This window comes from Lethenteron reissneri, chromosome 50 (genome assembly GCF_015708825.2).
Source record: "Lethenteron reissneri isolate LAM-NWPU_2019-01 chromosome 50, ASM1570882v1, whole genome shotgun sequence".
Classification (NCBI taxonomy): domain Eukaryota; kingdom Metazoa; phylum Chordata; class Hyperoartia; order Petromyzontiformes; family Petromyzontidae; genus Lethenteron; species Lethenteron reissneri.
In genome coordinates, this window is record NC_083828.1 from 1130374 (window position 1) to 1147280 (window position 16907).

Genomic DNA, 16907 nt, shown 5'->3' on the forward strand with positions numbered 1-16907 from the left:
TCTCTCCTCTCATCATGATCATCACTCACTGTCTCATTCGCGACATCTTTGTTCGATAATTCCCCCCCCCCACCCTCCAAAAAACAAAGATCCCCCGTATAGCCTCAACAGACTGTTGGGGAAAGCGCTGTGGGCGAGCATCTATGAAGGCCGGCACGGCACACGAGGGGGTGGGTGGCCAGCATCGCGCCCGGCCGCCTTTGTCTCCCCAGTGGTGATGTTTGCACATCACACCAGTTACTCATTTGAGGCTTGCCTCTTTGTCTGTCTTGGGGAATTCTTCCTTGACATCCATTCAATGTTTTCCTCATTACCTACTATAATCACCCAGAAATGTCTGTCCGTCCCGCGCGTGACGTCACTCCACATGAGGCCCACCCCCCCCCTCATTAATATTCATGAATGTATGGATTTTTACACTAACGCAGGTCGAGCTGAATTAAATAATTTATGACGCAAAGTCGCTTCAAATCTGACGTTCTTTACAGAAAGTGACGGTAAAAAATTTATCAACGCAGCACAGTGCTACATCGGTGCGTGACGTCACTGCAAAAGAGTCCCCTCCCCCCATTATTAATATTCATGCCCGCGTGGAAATGTACACTAACACACGTCACGCACTCCACATGCCGCACCCTCCCCTCATTAATAACCATGAGCGGTGACGTCACTCCACATGCCGCACCCCTCCCCTCATTAATAACCATGAGCGGTGACGTCACTCCGCATGCCGCACCCCTCCCCTCATTAATAATCATGAGCGGTGACGTCACTCCACATGCCGCACCCCTCCCCTCATTAATATTCATGAGCGGTGACGTCACTCCACATGCCGCACCCCTCCCCTCATTAATAATCATGAGCGGTGACGTCACTCCGCATGCCGCACCCCTCCCCTCATTAATATTCATGAGCGGTGACGTCACTCCACATGCCGCACCCCTCCCCTCATTAATATTCATGAGCGGTGACGTCACTCCGCATGGGGTGGGGGAGGGAGGCGGCTCCTCCCTCCTCACCGAGAATTTCACTCTTTCGGTAAAGTGACGTGGATAGGTTGAAATAGAATAACAAAAACTACGACGTTTCGATCGCAACACAAGCGGTCGACCATAGTTTTTGTTATTTTCTTTGAACTTATCTACGAGACTTTACCGAAAGACCCAAAGAATATAACTTAACCCTCATTAAAAAGCCAGAAACCCTCATGTCACGCGAACTCCGTCACGCTGTTGAGACATAGAAGGAAATGACGTCATGATGAACAAGGGATATAACCGTCAATCAAAATGTCTACGTGAATATGACGTCACTGTCTGCTTTTCGCTTGAAAATTTCATATTTACTGCAAAGATGACAACTCATTTCGTACAATCCTCTCCACAACGCCACTGAAGCCACGTTGTGCCTGAACGAGGTGGCCGCTGCGAAACGTCAGACCCCCCCCACCTCACGTCACGTGACGCGCGTGGCATTCGTCGAGACGCGTCACGCGTCACGTGCCAGGCGGTGACGTGTCCCGCGTTCGGAAAACCTGTTAACATCACGATGACGTCACGGACCCTTCTCACGGATACTCGTCGTCAGTGACGTGCGGACGAATTGACGGATTATTTGACGTCTCTGTGTTCAGTAAATTGCGTCACGGATCCTTTGATGATGTCATCTCGCGAGACATGTTAACATATCAGAATTTATATTTATCCTGGAGAAGGGTAATTGCCTGAAATGTCGCCTATTGTCGACTTTTCAGGCCACACATTGTCATTGACCTAATATTTGAAATGTTGTTGTGACCAGCAACATGACGTCACATCTCTTTTAATGACGCCACGCCGCGGCGTCCGTCTCAATCTTTCAGTAAAAATGACGTCACGAAACGCTGCGATGAGGTCACCTCGCGGCTCCGACCACCCCTCCCCCCTGTTCGTCGTCAGTGAAATGACGTCACGACCCGCGCCGGTGACGTCACTGCGGAGCAAAGATGGCGAAGGCGTACGACTACTTGTTCAAACTTCTGCTCATCGGAGACAGCGGCGTGGGCAAGACGTGCGTGCTCTTCAGGTTCTCCGAGGACGCCTTCAACTCCACCTTCATCTCCACCATCGGTGAGACGCCGAGAACGGAGAAGCGTATCTGTGCGCGCGAGCGCGGGCCGTCTCGGTCTCAAGGTGCACCTAGCCTGGCACAAGCGCCGTGGTGTCGTCACCACCACTCGGTGGCGAGTGGCGTTTGTTGTTGTGGCCGTGTCGGTGCCGCGGTTGTTGACGGCGGCAGCTTTGGCAACTCGTTGGTTAACGAGAGGCGGCCGACAGTGGCCGGCAGGGCGTGCCCGGTGGGCGAAGCGGACGTCCACAACCTCGTACGTGTACAACGTTATCATCATCATCATTATTATCATACTCCTTCTTGATTCGTTATATTACTTGTACAGCCACCTTGTTACATTCCTCGCACGTGGACAACCTCGCACGTGGACAACGTCATACCCCGGTGCGCCGCTCGGCGCCGCCTCGAAAGTTGACGGCGAGAAGCTTCGACGCGTGACGCTTCGGGCACCGTCGGGGAAGGCGGCTGCTTCTTCTTCTTGTGCCTCGCTGTCACCGCCAAGCCCACGGGCGGCCTGCTTGTTGTGCATGCTGCCTGCCTGTTGTGCATGCTGCCTGCCTGTTGTGCATGCTGCCTGCTTGTTGTGCATGCTGCCTGCTTGTTGTGCCTGCTGCCTGCTTGTTGTGCATGCTGCCTGCCTGTTGTGCATGCTGCCTGCTTGTTGTGCATGCTGCCTGCTTGTTGTGCCTGCTGCCTGCTTGTTGTGCATGCTGCCTGCTTGTTGTGCATGCTGCCTGCTTGTTGTGCATGCTGCCTGCTTGTTGTGCATGCTGCCTGCTTGTTGTGCATGCTGCCTGCTGCTGCTGGTCGGTCTTCGCTAGGGCTGTCCGAGGAGCCTCAACCCTTGCCCGGTGGTGGCTTCCGAGATCCGACGAGAATCAGGCGCGGTCCGGGTGAAGCGGTGTTCTAGCGAAAGTGGATACAGGCCCCCCAGACACGACATAAACAACCCAACTCGGATGTTATCTCCGTGCAGGCAGCGGACACGCGCCGAGGCTGTGGTGCTGCCCGGCAAGCGTGTCCGGCGAGAGTTTGAAGCTTGGCGAATGAGCGGAACAAGATTGACGTGAAAGTTGGGGTAGAGGGGGTGCCGATGTGAGCCCTTTGTAGACTGCCACTGTTTTTAGATTGTTCCCTCCCGTCGTATCTTTTTAGCATGTTCATTAAATGACAGATTTTTTTATTTATTAATATAAACGTAGCAACTTTCGTCTCTTACAAGATGCACAGTGCTGTTTGTTCCTGGCCGCTTGGCAGGTTCGGTCCTCCTGTGGCCCGCTCGGCCACCCGTGACTTAAAGGAGGCAATCGTGTGACGCAGCCCCTCATCCCCTGAGTTTAAGTCTGAAGTGTTTATCCTCTTCCTGATCGGTTTGGTTTGATTTATTGTGGCACGGGGAAAATCCCACTGGGCAATAATGAATGCCCATTTCCGACGAGAACCTGGTTACACAATAGACGCATTGTTCAAGCAACAACAAGAAACAACGAACACAATGTTGTACATGGTCAACTTCCGAATGGCACGGTCGTGCGACAATGTGGTACCACCAGCTCGTACGAAAAGGTATTGTGTGGGCTGAAGTAACTATTTGACGTTTTGTTTACGTGACAAATCCCTTATTGGTTTGCCGTATCGGGTGGTGGAGGGTTTTGACACATTTATACTTACGCGATCTAACCCAAAAACCTTTATTCTGAATTTCTGTAACACTTTTTACGTGCGTTGAACTTCATTTGCATCGTACGTAGCCAGTGGTCCTAATCGGAGGTGCGGGGGGAAGGACAAGAAATTCAACACAAACAGCAGTTCTAAAGGAATTCGCTTTCGATATAGATTTTAAAAGTGCATAGCTCCAGTGGCTTTAGTAATATCGGAAGAAGAGCGTTCCAGACGGCCACACAAGCGCATCTGAAAGTGCGCGATGCAGTATCCGTCCTTACAAAGACGGGCACTGCATCGCGCGCTTTCGGATGCTCATTTCTTTAGAACTGCTTTTTGTGTTTAGTGACTTTGAGGATGAAGATGGCCCAATGCCTTTCCCTGCGTAGATCAAGGGGAGCTCGTTTAAAGTTCAGTGGTGATGGATTCTGTATGGGAGCATCGAGGGCAAAACGGAGTGCGGAGTGGGAAAATGGAACCAGACTTTTACCGCTCGGCCAACACCAAGTCTGTAAATAATATCACAGTAGTTCAAGATTGAGAGTATAGTGCACTACCAATATATAATTGTAGTTTGGGTGGATTGCACAGTTTATTTCTGTACAGGAAGTCAATTTTCACATTTATTTGTTTGCAAATAAATAGCTTGTGATCGAGGATGACACCTAGGTATATAAATTTGTCGACAAGTTCAGTTTGTTGAAAGTTGAGCGCCATACATTTCGAAGTGGGGACGTTAATTGACCGTTTTCTAGACAACGCCAATAGTTTAATCTTGCAGGGGTTAAAACGTTTTAAATCGTCTAGTTGCATTCAGAGTAAGTCAATGTGGTGTTTATTATCCAGGATGTTGAAAATAAATTCAGGAGTGTCTATCACCGCCGGTGTTGTGCTGAATTTTTTGCTAAAGCCTGATTCCCTTTGGATAAGCCAGTATATTGTATTTTAGTAGCTTTTTGAACATTTTGATCACAATAGGATGACATCAAAATCGCTCAGCAGTTATTTGTGTCTCCAGTGGCACCTCCTTTAGGAACACGACACACAATCAGTTTTATATTCCTTGGGCACCAAAGAATCCTGGATGGAGAGGTTACAAATATGAGAGATGGGTTCACCAATGAGGTTTGTGCCACACATTGAAGGGCAAAGGCAAGAGAGATCATCGGCGCCACCCACGAATGAGCTTTGCAATGTAAATAGCATATCAGCCTCCGACCGTCCGAGGCAGAGATTCACCTAAAATAAATATGGGAGCAGTGGTGAGGGGGGGGGGGTCTTGGGCAAACTACTCACAGGGGGACCTCGCAGAAAGGGGTATTTGATCCGCAGGTTTTTCTGAAGATATGACCTGCATACGGGAAGTTGGAGTTTCACATTCATGATGTTGGTAGCAGCAGCCAAGCTGGTATCATTGAGTAAACGCCTTGACAGGAGACCACTGTCCTCGACTTTACCTTCAATAGATTTTTATTGATTTACAGAAAAGTTTAGGGTCACCAGTAAGGTGTCGGTTTTTCGATGTCTAAACGAGACTACTAACACATTTTCTCAGGTTTCATTCGTTGGTAACATTTATAAATATTACACTGGATGCCTTAAAACACCAATAATACACAAGTGTTTTACAACAGGAGTATAATATTTAGTTGTGTAGTCTTTAATCATGAACAGTGGATTTGTGACATTGCATGATCACGACATAGAGCAGTCATTTTGGGGTGTCCCATGCAGCAGTGGATTGACCGTGGCTGGTGATGGTTGTTTTATGGTTTACTCCCTCGCCAGGGCAATGTGGAATTTCCGCTATTATCTCAGGGCTGTAAACAAGAGATGAGGGTCTCCCCAATGCTCATTTGATTAGGTTTCAAATGTTTTCTTGTAACATTTTTGTGGCGTTAAGTTGAGCTTGCAAGTTACAATTTCTCTCCACTGCTGTTTCATTACAGGTAGTGTGCGAGTTTATAATACTGTAATACTTTTATAAAGCACCTTTGAATGATTATTCTGGCAGAAACAGGGGAGCCAGTTTGTCTTGTAGATTACGCATAGAAGACTCGGTGGGGCCTTAGGTATAGGCGGATACGTGAAATGGTCGGATATTTGAACACCTGTAGAAAGAGATGGTTTACTCCTTCATTCACAAATTGGTCACTGGACACAAATAGTGCAAACTTCTTCAAACATGGGACAATGCTTGATTGTGCTTCAGTAGTGAGTGAATGTACACAATATTAAGTAGAACATGACCGTGTGAAATAGACTTATCAACACCCATAAGAGAAGCACAGTTACACCTTGCGCAACTTACTGCACTGGGCGCAGGTGGTTAATTAGGTCAGGGTTGTTGTGTGATGGTCGGATATGCAAAGTACGTACTGTGTTGTCATTCGAGTCTCAAGTCTTGTGCTCATGATGATTCTGCCTTGGCTTGTTTCACCAACTCCTCAAGTATTTTTAGTGAAGCGTTTAGTGTCAACGCACGGCGGGGCAGCAAAGGAGTGCCGTGCCGAAACCCACGGGTGGAAGGAGAGGTTTTACGTTTTACACAAACGTGGGTTTTGCGTTTAATTTTTTTTGCCCATCGGGTATCCACAATGCATCAGTTGATGAAGTGTTGTTGTCGTGTTTCCGCGACTTGCTTCGGTCAGCGTGAACTCCGGCTGGGTCACCGCTCCATGGGATGTGGCCCGGCACGATAGCGCTCTGCTGGAGGCAATTGTGACGGGGAACAACGCCATCGTGTATGGTTTATTTATTTATAGTTATTTAACATTCCGTTTGTCGCGTTCACAACTTCTCAGTTTGACTTCTCTGACTTCATTCAAGTTTGTCAGCCTGACCGAGACAGCTGTCGAAATGTTTGTACAGTGTATCGCGTGAGTTCGTAGAGCTATTTATGTTTAAAGTTAATACACCGAAGGAGTTTTACCCACAAATTCACGTTTAAATAAGTAGATGTATGTGTTGGACCTAAGACTATCTCGGTAGCACCTGGTCTCATCAGATAATCTACGCAGGGTTGACTCACACAAATAGGTTGTCATTGACTTCGGTGATATGTGGTGTATAGTACAGGGCAGTGCTATGATGATTTCAGTGCAGAAAAATTCATTGTTTCTGTACTTCTACGCTTCCGCGTCACCTATCCACAAGGACCAGCTTGGTGAAGTATGATCGAATAACCCCTGTGACCCACAAGTCCCTCATTGAGCAGACGATTGGCAGAAGGGCTCTATACATGTGCAATTGTTGGACTGGAAAAGCAGTGTTGAGATACATTGTCCGCACATCCGATTAGTACGGTGCGAAAAAAGTTCTGTATACATAAATTGTCAAGTTATAATAAACTCACGACTCACCGAGCTGAACTCATTGGGCATCAGTTCTTGATTCCTTGGTGCGTAAAATATGCGAGCTTGCATAAAACGAGGAGGCCGCCCTATTACACACGCTCCAAATTAACGGCAGGGGCCACACCTCCGTGAGGTGTTCACTCGGGAAAGCCGCGCTTGCTGGTTGGGCGTTGTGTGTGTGTGTGTGTGTCGATGTCGAGGTGCAGTCGAGCGGTGATTAGGTGCTCGTGTTACCCAGCGCTAGTTTACACGCAGAATCGGCCCACGTCTGCCCGGATTTCTTGGTGATTACGTGAATGAAAGCGGGACGGACTCTTCGGCTTAGCGTGGCAGTAGTTTGGCAGCATTGCTAAGCGGACGCGTAAACGACTACTGCACTCAGTCGAAGAATGCAGGAAAATTCATACAGACAGCTTGGTCTTGACCAACCTGTTCTCTTATTTGATGGGTGTGCTTTTATGGCCCCACTATAATGGAGGCTTTTACTGTAACTGTTTATTAATTTGCTTCTACGGGTGGCGTCATGTCTGCATTGTGTCTGAACCATGGCAATGTGTAAGTTGACAAATGTGCCATTTCTTTTTCAAGGCATTGATTTCAAGATCAGAACAGTCGACTTGGATGGCAAAAAAATCAAACTTCAAATATGGTGAGGAAACCAGAGACTAATTTAAATGAATTGCTTAGCGTCATAAATGCTTGATGTGTTTATTTAATATTTAATACGTTGTATTTCGTGACAAATATTTTAAGCATGGGTGGATCGCTCTCCAACATACCGATGTGTTGAAGCAACCGTAAATTTGAACGTTTGTCCACGAGACAACTCTATTTGTACATGTCTGGTGAGGGAGGGTGTACACTCACATTGGCATTTGAACTCGCACGGCGATCTGACCCAGAAAAAAAATTTGAATCGGTGTGATGTGTGCAGAAAATAGTCCGTGACCGATTCAGTATTAACATTTGTACATGCTGTCAAATGTAAACTATGTTCATGATGCAATTCTAATATTTATCTTAATTTTTTTTTGCAATTTGCTTGTCTTTATCCTCTCGTCAAACCAAGTTGACTGCACTTCACACCTTGTAAAATTTTTACAGAATTCTATTTGTTCATTATTCAAGATGTATCACTTTCTCAATGACGATGGCCCCGTTTTCTGCTTTCTTGACGCGCGTATTTGCAGGGACACAGCTGGTCAGGAGCGATTCAGGACCATCACGACGGCGTACTACAGGGGCGCCATGGTAGGAGCGACTTACGGGTTTTCTCACTGATGATGCGACGCCTGAGCAGATTGAAATTGGCTGCGCGCTGCCGTGGAGCGGCTCGGCCGCACTTGAAGTTGGGGGTTCCCCACTACGAGCCGATGGCTCCTGGTGGTCACTGTCGATCACAAGACAGGATACACTAAATGTCAATGTATTCCAATTTTAGTTTTATTGGGTGCAGTTGTGAACAACAGCCATATCAAACATTAGTACATCTAACCAGCATGATCATTGGTTCACTGCAGCTCAAAGACTCAGTCCCTACAAGGCGTGCGGTGAAGTTAGGAGATTTCCATGTGCTCGGCCTTTGAAGGCCTGAAGACCAGAATTGGTAATTTCGCCGACAATGTGTTCAGGGGAGGCAGTTCCATATCCATACAGCATGGCCCGAAGATTCGTGGGGCAGTGGTTGGTTTGTACAGGACTGTGACGGCAGCAGCTTGTCGACTCAGTACTGAGCCGACTGTGTTGTGCACTCCCGTGTATTTCTAAAGATCGGCATCATCAGCGTCCTTGGGCGGCGTGACGCGGCCTAGCGGTTGTGCGCTCGCTGCTCGTTACAGAGGTTTGTGGTTCGAGTCTTACGGGCAGACCTGGTTATTACTGCGGGCGTTTTAAACGCAAAAAATACGCATCGTCTGCTTCACAGTTGACGTTAAAGATCCTGCCATGTCGTTCACATGAGTAGGCCGTTATGTGCCAGTATCTCGATACAAATTTTGGCAATTTTTTGTAAAAATTCCCCACGAATTGCTTGTACATAGCAATTATCATAGCCCAATACTGTGGAAGCTTGGCAAGACCCTCTTATCATGCGTTCTAAGTGCCATGCGTACATTAACAATGTTTGTGTGTTTTGTGCTTAGGGAATTATGCTCGTGTACGACATCACAAACGACAAGTCGTTTGAAAACATTAAAAACTGGATACGAAATATCGAAGAGGTAACAACACCACTGATCAATCGCACGCAAGCATTTTTTGTATTTAGCTCGTTTTTAAAATGACATTGGATGTTGCGATTATAAAGGCTGTAATAGAATTAAGTAAATTGCATGACATGTTCACGGTTCAGTTGCTACTGTACTCTACACATACAAATCGATTTGTGTTATGCTTCTTACAGAAGCAATGCACAACTGTAGAAACGGTCTCAATCTGTCGTGAACGATGATGTTACCGTTTTAAAGAAAGTACATTGTGTTGGTAGTGAATGTCACAACCGCACTCGCCCGCAATGCGCCCGAGCTCGTCAGATCTCCGAAGCCACATGGGGTTGAGCCTGGGGAAGTGCGTAAAAATGTTTAATACTCTTCAAATTATATTATGTAGGCCCCTGCCCTGGGACCATGTGGTTAGCAGCAGAGGGTCGTACAGCAACATCCATCATGACATTGTACTTCTATGTTCCCGCTTGGGCTCCCCCCACGTTCACCAACTCGCACTGACTAGCGTGGGCTAAGTGTGTGCGGCCATTTAACCCCCACAACCTGTAGGCAAAAGGCCTGCAGGTTGTGCTTGTATAGGAGTCACTTAGCAATGCATTTATGGGGATCCCAACTTGGTGCACTCATCTAGTTTGTATTCGTGTTATTTCGCTTGTGTACCCAGGAAAGCCTCAGTGAGTCTCAAGACTCAGGAGGATCCTGCCTAGTTTTTTTACTGAAATGGGCGATGTTGCTACGTGGAATCCCAGTTTAATACTGTTGCAGGTATTTTTTTCCGGCATTGGGATGGTTAGCAAATACCAGTTACATTATATGATTCTTTTTTTTACTATGGGAAGAAACCAGAAAAACAAATTTACTTATCTCAGTCGGGTGTTAGCCGCTGAGGGCGTAACTTGTTTCTTCTTATTCCATTCCTGCTGCTCCGTGCCCCCTCTACCGTTCCCGTTCCATTGTCATGTGCGCTGATGTATACCTTATTGAGGGGGATATTGGCACTTAAAATAATGATTGATTGATTGATTGAGACTGGAGAAAACCGATGCAGAACAGGGAGGAGAATGTAAACTCTGTTTAGAAAGGCGCCCGAGGTGGGAAGCGAACCCATTGCTGCGAGGCACGAGTGTTGCCACTGTGCCCACGTCACCTCCATGACTCCGCACGCCTCTTTGTCTTCTCCAGCACGCCTCCGCCGACGTGGAGCGGATGATTCTAGGGAACAAGTGCGACATGAACGACCGGCGGCAGGTGTCCCGAGAGAGGGGCGAGAAGGTCAGAGCGAATTTAAATATCAGCCCTGATCTGGGCACTCGCACGCACCTCGCCGCTTAAACGTTGGCGACGCACCACGGTGGTGTGGGGACGGCCACTGCAAGTAGCACTACGCTGACTGGCGTGCAGCTTGCCATGCGCCCTCGTGTGGGTGCACTGAAGAGTGTTGCCCCCCCCCCCCACGTGCGTGGATTTTCTCTGGGCGCTCCGGTTTCCTGCTGCGTGAGTAATAAACACGCTCTGCCTTAATTGGCTTGAAACACATTAAAATGAAAACCCCTGTGTAGCAGGACTCTCCTCAACGGGAGCCCTACGACTTGGGGTGGCGTTCCTGGATAAGGAAATACATCGATTGTTGTGCTGTACTTGTGTGGTTACACGCCTGTGCTTCTCACCTTCACCGACACACTGACCAGCGTGGTGAAGTATCCTCAAATAACCTCCACGGCCCGTACAGTGCAGGGAGGTCATCTTCCAGCAGTGGATTGACATACTGCTGATCAAGTAAAAGCGATAAAGTAAATTATACGTGTGGTATTTAAATGTTTTTTAGATTGCAAAAGCCTGTTTTCTGTGAAAGTCGGTTGAATGTCAATCTTTGTGTGAGAAAAAGAGCATCATAACTCTTCGGATTTCTCCAAGATGAAGAAAAGGTTCTGATTCTGTGTTACATTCTGACCACAGTTTGCCTCGGAGTATGGGATTAAGTTCATGGAGACAAGTGCCAAAGCGAGCATAAATGTGGAGGAGGTAAGCAATCATTTGTTTCATTTATAAATTAGCTTTCACCATTCATTTAGCTTGGGGCTATTACGTATGGGTGCTATGGGTGCCGTTTCACAGACGGATATATTCTGCGAGGAGGGGGGCGGTGTTGCCACGTGCAATATTAAATTAGTCATTTGCCGGTCGTTTTTTATAATTCGGCAAATTTGTACCAATGGCACCGGCACACGATGGCCTGCTAGTTTCCATTCATGTCACGGGATCTTTTACCGCCCGCTGCGAAGCTGAGGGCGCGTTTATTTCTGGTTAATCCACCCACAGTATTAGCCCAGGGTGTTGGCCTGCCGCATTACAATCTCGGCAACAAACGGCGAATGCACAACTGCTGGGCCACGTCACCGTTTTAGTAGCAGAGCACAGCGTGTTGGGGTTGTCAACATCTTGTTTTTATTGACATCACACACACATACCAGACCCCGTACAGTTAGACACCAGAGAGGTGTGTTATAAGATATTAACTTGGTATGAGGTTTGCAAACTATTCACTTTCTTAACAAAGTCACACATTTACTGATGTATTCTACAATTCCCCATGAACAAATCACCTCGAGTGGAATGATCTCATCAGATCTTGGAAGCTAAGCAGGGTTGAGCCTGGATCGTGCTTTGATGGGCAGCCACCAAGCTCAGAGGGTGGCATGGGGCTGCGGGGACTTCAGGGTAGCGTGGGTGGCAGAAGAGCCTTGAGGCGCTACGAATCCGGCGAGCCGAGTTCGTGTCCCGCTCACGGCCAACACCAGTGACGATTATCTGAACTGGTCCTACACCATGTACTCATTTGAGACAGACAAAAGAGGCAAGCCTCAAATGAGTACATGGTGTAGGTGTATTAACATCGCCACCGGGGAGACAAAGGCGGCCAGATGTGATGCTGGTCACTCACCCCCTCGTGCAAATTATTGGCCTTCATAGGTGCCTGGTAACAGCACTTGCCCCAAAAAGGATGAGTAAAGCGACATGGGGGGGGGGGGGTATCTTTGGAGATGAACTAACCCTACTTGTGTATAATTATATTTAGAAATGTCAGAGTGGTATAGATGTGGTAAGGTGATCTCTCGGAGCCAATGCCGCTGTTGTTGTTGTGTGTTTCCGACAGGCTTTTTTCACCCTAGCAAGAGACATCAAGGCAAAAATGGACAAGAAATTTGTAAGTCCTGTGCACAGTGAGCAAAGCCTTTGAAAGCAAATTCAAACTCCTTTGCACTTCTGCATCGTCGACTGTGAACTGTTAACGTTAAATTCTGTCACTTTTGAAGTGCAGAGTATTTATGATGCCAAAATGCTGTTGTCACGAGTTTGAGAAACACGTTTTTTCAGTGACCTATAGTTGAGTGGAAGATCTCTAAAATAAATGTCAGTGTGTATACGTTTACATTTACTGTGTTATAAATGTGACATATTTGTATCTATAATATCTGAATCATCACAGCAAGGTATCCATGGCGCTGTCTGAGTACGCATTTTGAACCTATTAATTGTTGGGTAGACCATTAAATCTATAACCTATGTATGCCTTCTTTATAGTTGACTTTGCTGCAATGTATCTTCTCTCGTGTGCGTGGTTGGCTGCATCTGCTCTAAATGAGGGTGGCAGGGTAACGGTTATTCCTGCTGTGTAGGGGTAACTGACCACGCCGCACATGGGATAATGGCTGTCCCGCTAATTTGGTAGGATTGTTTAACCCGTTCCGAGACATCTGCACGTTGCAGGGTGGGCCCCATTCACCGCTGAATCTCGTAACACGCAAGCGCTTCGTGTTCATTTTATTTAGAGATGCATAGCACCGTTGATTTTAAAGACGTATGCGACCACACTCTATGATAGCTGATGCTAAATTGTGCCACATGCCCTCCCGCATGGGAGCCTCGGTACTGATAAAGGTATTTTAGTTTTCTTCCGATGACGTACACGTACATCATCGGAAAGGGTTAACAGTGAGGTCACTGAGTGGGCACAGCTGAGATCCTGGGTTGGATTCTGTGTTTCATCCACACCGTGGTTAATCTGGGTTCTCGAGTGTATGCGAGTCGTAGGTTACCGAGCAGCGGTGACCAATTCACGAAAAATAAACCACATTGAATGAGATGTTTTAGCTCTTCGGCAAATTTAAGCTCTGAAAATTCAACAAAAACGGTTTGCTTGAGGTGCATCAACTACTCTTTGTAATGCACATATGGGGAGTGGTAGTGTAGCGGTTAGCCCTGTGTCCTACTTAACCCAGCAAATTCGCATTCGTTTCCCGCTCACGGCCAACACCACCACCACTAACGATTATCTGAACTGTTTCTCGGCCTCCCCGAGGTTGACTTGGCATCAAATTAGTACCTGGCGCGGTGTGTAAACAAAGGTGGCTGGGCTTGATGTTGGCCACCCACCCCTTCGTGCGCTGTGCTGGCCTTCATACAACACTCATCCCATCAGTCTGTTAAAAGGCTATATGTTTATATTTTGTATTTGTAAAGCAATACAATTTACAGTTGCAGTATTAGATTTCTCAGGATTGTGTCGGTTTGGCTGATGCGGTGCTCATCTATGTAAAGTCAAACTTTGCTCATTGGGAGGATGATCACTCTCCTCTGCTGCTCCCATAGTTCACAGTTTGAATCCGGCAAACCACCCTGGTTAATACTGCAGGTCTATTAACAATTCAATGCACATCTCCTGATTACAGTGAAAAGAGTAGGCCATTGTGTGCCGGCATCATGGTACAAATTTGCATAATTTGAAACATTACCCACAAAGCATAGTACTCAAATGTGATCGCACATAGTAACATCATCGTTAAACTATTGCACACTGTGTCCGTGAAGCACGATGCTTTTGTAAATATCCCTGCGCAATAATATTGGCTTGAATACCACATTTTCTGAATTATTATCATAGTTTGGAACTCTATTCCCCTGCCATTCTTTCTGCGGACTCCCTGCTCCTGTTGTGAGTCCAGGCTTTTAAGACCTTCCTCGTCGCATCTGCCCATGGCTGTGACTGCCTCTCTCTCGAAAATAAATTCTGCACTTTGTCTTGAGATGTAGGCCGTGTTCAGGTGCTTCACAAATACAACGTTGTATTTTTATTTGTTTTACAGGAGGGCATTTCTCACCAAGACAACAGTGTGCTCCAGATGAACCAAACGCAACAGCCAAAGAAGTCCAGCTTTTTCAAATGCACACTCCTGTGACTTGCTCGATTTATAAGACACGGGGGATGGGGGGGGGGGCAACAGCAAACAAATGGCACTGAGAGAATAAAAAAAACAAATTTAAGCAACAACTCTACGAAGCCGCATCTCGGCAGTCTTCCAGCACCTTCCTTAGCGTGGACTTCCCACTGCATTGAGAGCCTCGTGGTGATCTGGACCTTGCTGCCACCCGACTACTGGAAGAGACATCAAGATCGATCATTAATTAAATCGGCTGTTTGAGGATGGGAGGGGGGTGAAATCAAACATCTTAATTTCGTACCTAACGTTCTTCCATTCCAGCCACCGACAGTCATCTGTGGGAAGACTCTAATTGAGACTTTGAACAGGGGTGGACGCATCTAGATATATTAAGCCATACAGTTGTGGACCTTACACTTCGATCAGGTGTTGTTGACGTTATTTTGCGGTGGCATTACGGTGCGAGGCTGCAGGAGCTGCATGAGTCTCCGTGTGAATCTTTGTACATAGCGCCCACAGTTGGTGTTGGCTGTTGTTTGAAGTGATTTTCACGACGCTCTTAAAATGTATAAACAGTAACTATCATAACTTATGAGTTATCCCTTATACTGACAGCAATATTTCTAGTTTGGCATATGCAGACATCTAAAGTATTCTTTTTTTCATTTAAGGATTTTTTTCATAAGCCACAATATCAATATCACAAATATTGCACCCATTGCACACTGTTTAAGGGCCTATTACAGCTTGATAAATGTTCTTGTAATAAGGATGAGTCATCAGCACTTATATATAAATATCAGCATTAGCCCTATCTGAAAGGCATTAAATGGTGTTGCATTGCAAATTGGATGTACATGTTATGGTTACTTGAATGTTGATCTGCCTTACATTTTATTTGCTGTGCCTAAAGTCTACAAGTTTACAGCGTGTATGAAACGTTGTGTGTGCCTGTACAATGGTTTTTAAAAGAGACAGACTACATTCTTCATCTTTGCCGCATGATGGAGCATTCCGTGTGTGCATGAACTGCTGCCTTTGTAAGATCTCGCAGACATCCCGGAGAGCTGACTTATTAAATATGCCGCCAGTTTTCCAAGATCTTTGGAGAAAAGCTAAATTTTCACACTCGAGGTGGTTTCCTGGAATTGATTGGTTCGAGACAAAAAACAACAATACACTTGTGAAGTTAGTTAAAACATCGTTTTGGACTGTGACTCTTGACAGTTTTTGTGCAGAAGAGGGAGTGTCATGGCCCACGCTTCTCCCCCAAAATTTTCTCCCTGACCGTTTACGCCTCCCAACTCTTTGTGCCGCTATGGCCAGAATTTGAAAATGTGATTATTTTGCATTCCAGTGTTCCATCTCGAGAAGTGACACCGAGAAATCACGACGGCATTCTCGCGGTGCTTGATAGTAACCGCTGTGACGAACACTCGCCTCACACTTTCTCCCCATAGTTCACTCTTTCCTTACTCGGCATTAACAGCTGATGCGCTTAAATTAGTTCTTAAGACGTTTGGGGTTCATTTATGAATGATGGCTGTTGGGTTCCTAATGGCATACGTCTGCATTGCATGTGAATGCGTAGTTCTAGGTGGCCGGTGGTATATTCAGAGATGTCTGTTTTAAATAGAGTGCTGCGATGGGAGAAATCCTCATTCGGTGGTGAGCACAAACACTTTGTAAATGCCATGGTAATGTATTAGCCATGGGGCTCGTGTAGGGGCGATGTGGGTTCCAGGCTTTTTGTACAAGTGGTATTCCTCAGTGCTTACAAAATAATAACTATAGATGCCCAATAACCCGTTAGCAACCCCATGTTGGAGTGCAAAAATGTGGGGAGCAGGATAACAATATGCATTTACCTGGTTGCATAGCACCAACCTTAGCTGCCCAACTCTTTTAAGTAATGCGATAATGTTACTCATGGTTTGTCGACGCTGCTTGTCATAGTTTATATCGTAGCGCTAAAATATACTGTATGCATATATTGTTGTGTATTGAAAACCTGCTTTTATATTGTGGGCAATGTGTGGGTTTTTTTTTGTTTGAAACTCATGTTTGGGTACAAGCAGAAGCGATGAATGATTTGACAGCGTGCCCAGCGGTGTGGGTCGCGTCGCGAGGATTTATCTCGTTCCCACCGCGCGCCCGATACACGAGCAGCAGCATTGTACCCCACTGGTCATGTTTTATCGTCACTTGTCTGGTGTGTAATGAAGCCTCCATGATATATCGGGGACTTGCATGAATAAGGGAATAAACCATGAAGACATTGGGAGGGGCTACAACAGTCATGATTTGTATCCCTTCCCAATAAACTGATGTCAACTGTT

The 16907-nt window shown here is 46.5% G+C and overlaps 1 protein-coding gene across 1 annotated transcript; it reads left to right on the forward strand.

Annotated features, from left to right (window-relative positions):
- The first annotated feature begins 1951 nt into the window (after positions 1–1951).
- On the forward strand, positions 1952–16907 carry LOC133355094 (ras-related protein Rab-8A-like). Its single transcript, XM_061572389.1, has 8 exons — positions 1952–2108; positions 7716–7776; positions 8318–8378; positions 9269–9346; positions 10532–10621; positions 11306–11371; positions 12504–12554; positions 14494–16907. Exons 1-8 carry the CDS (start codon positions 1985–1987, stop codon positions 14584–14586), a joined length of 624 nt encoding a protein of 207 aa, XP_061428373.1. The 5' UTR covers positions 1952–1984; the 3' UTR covers positions 14587–16907.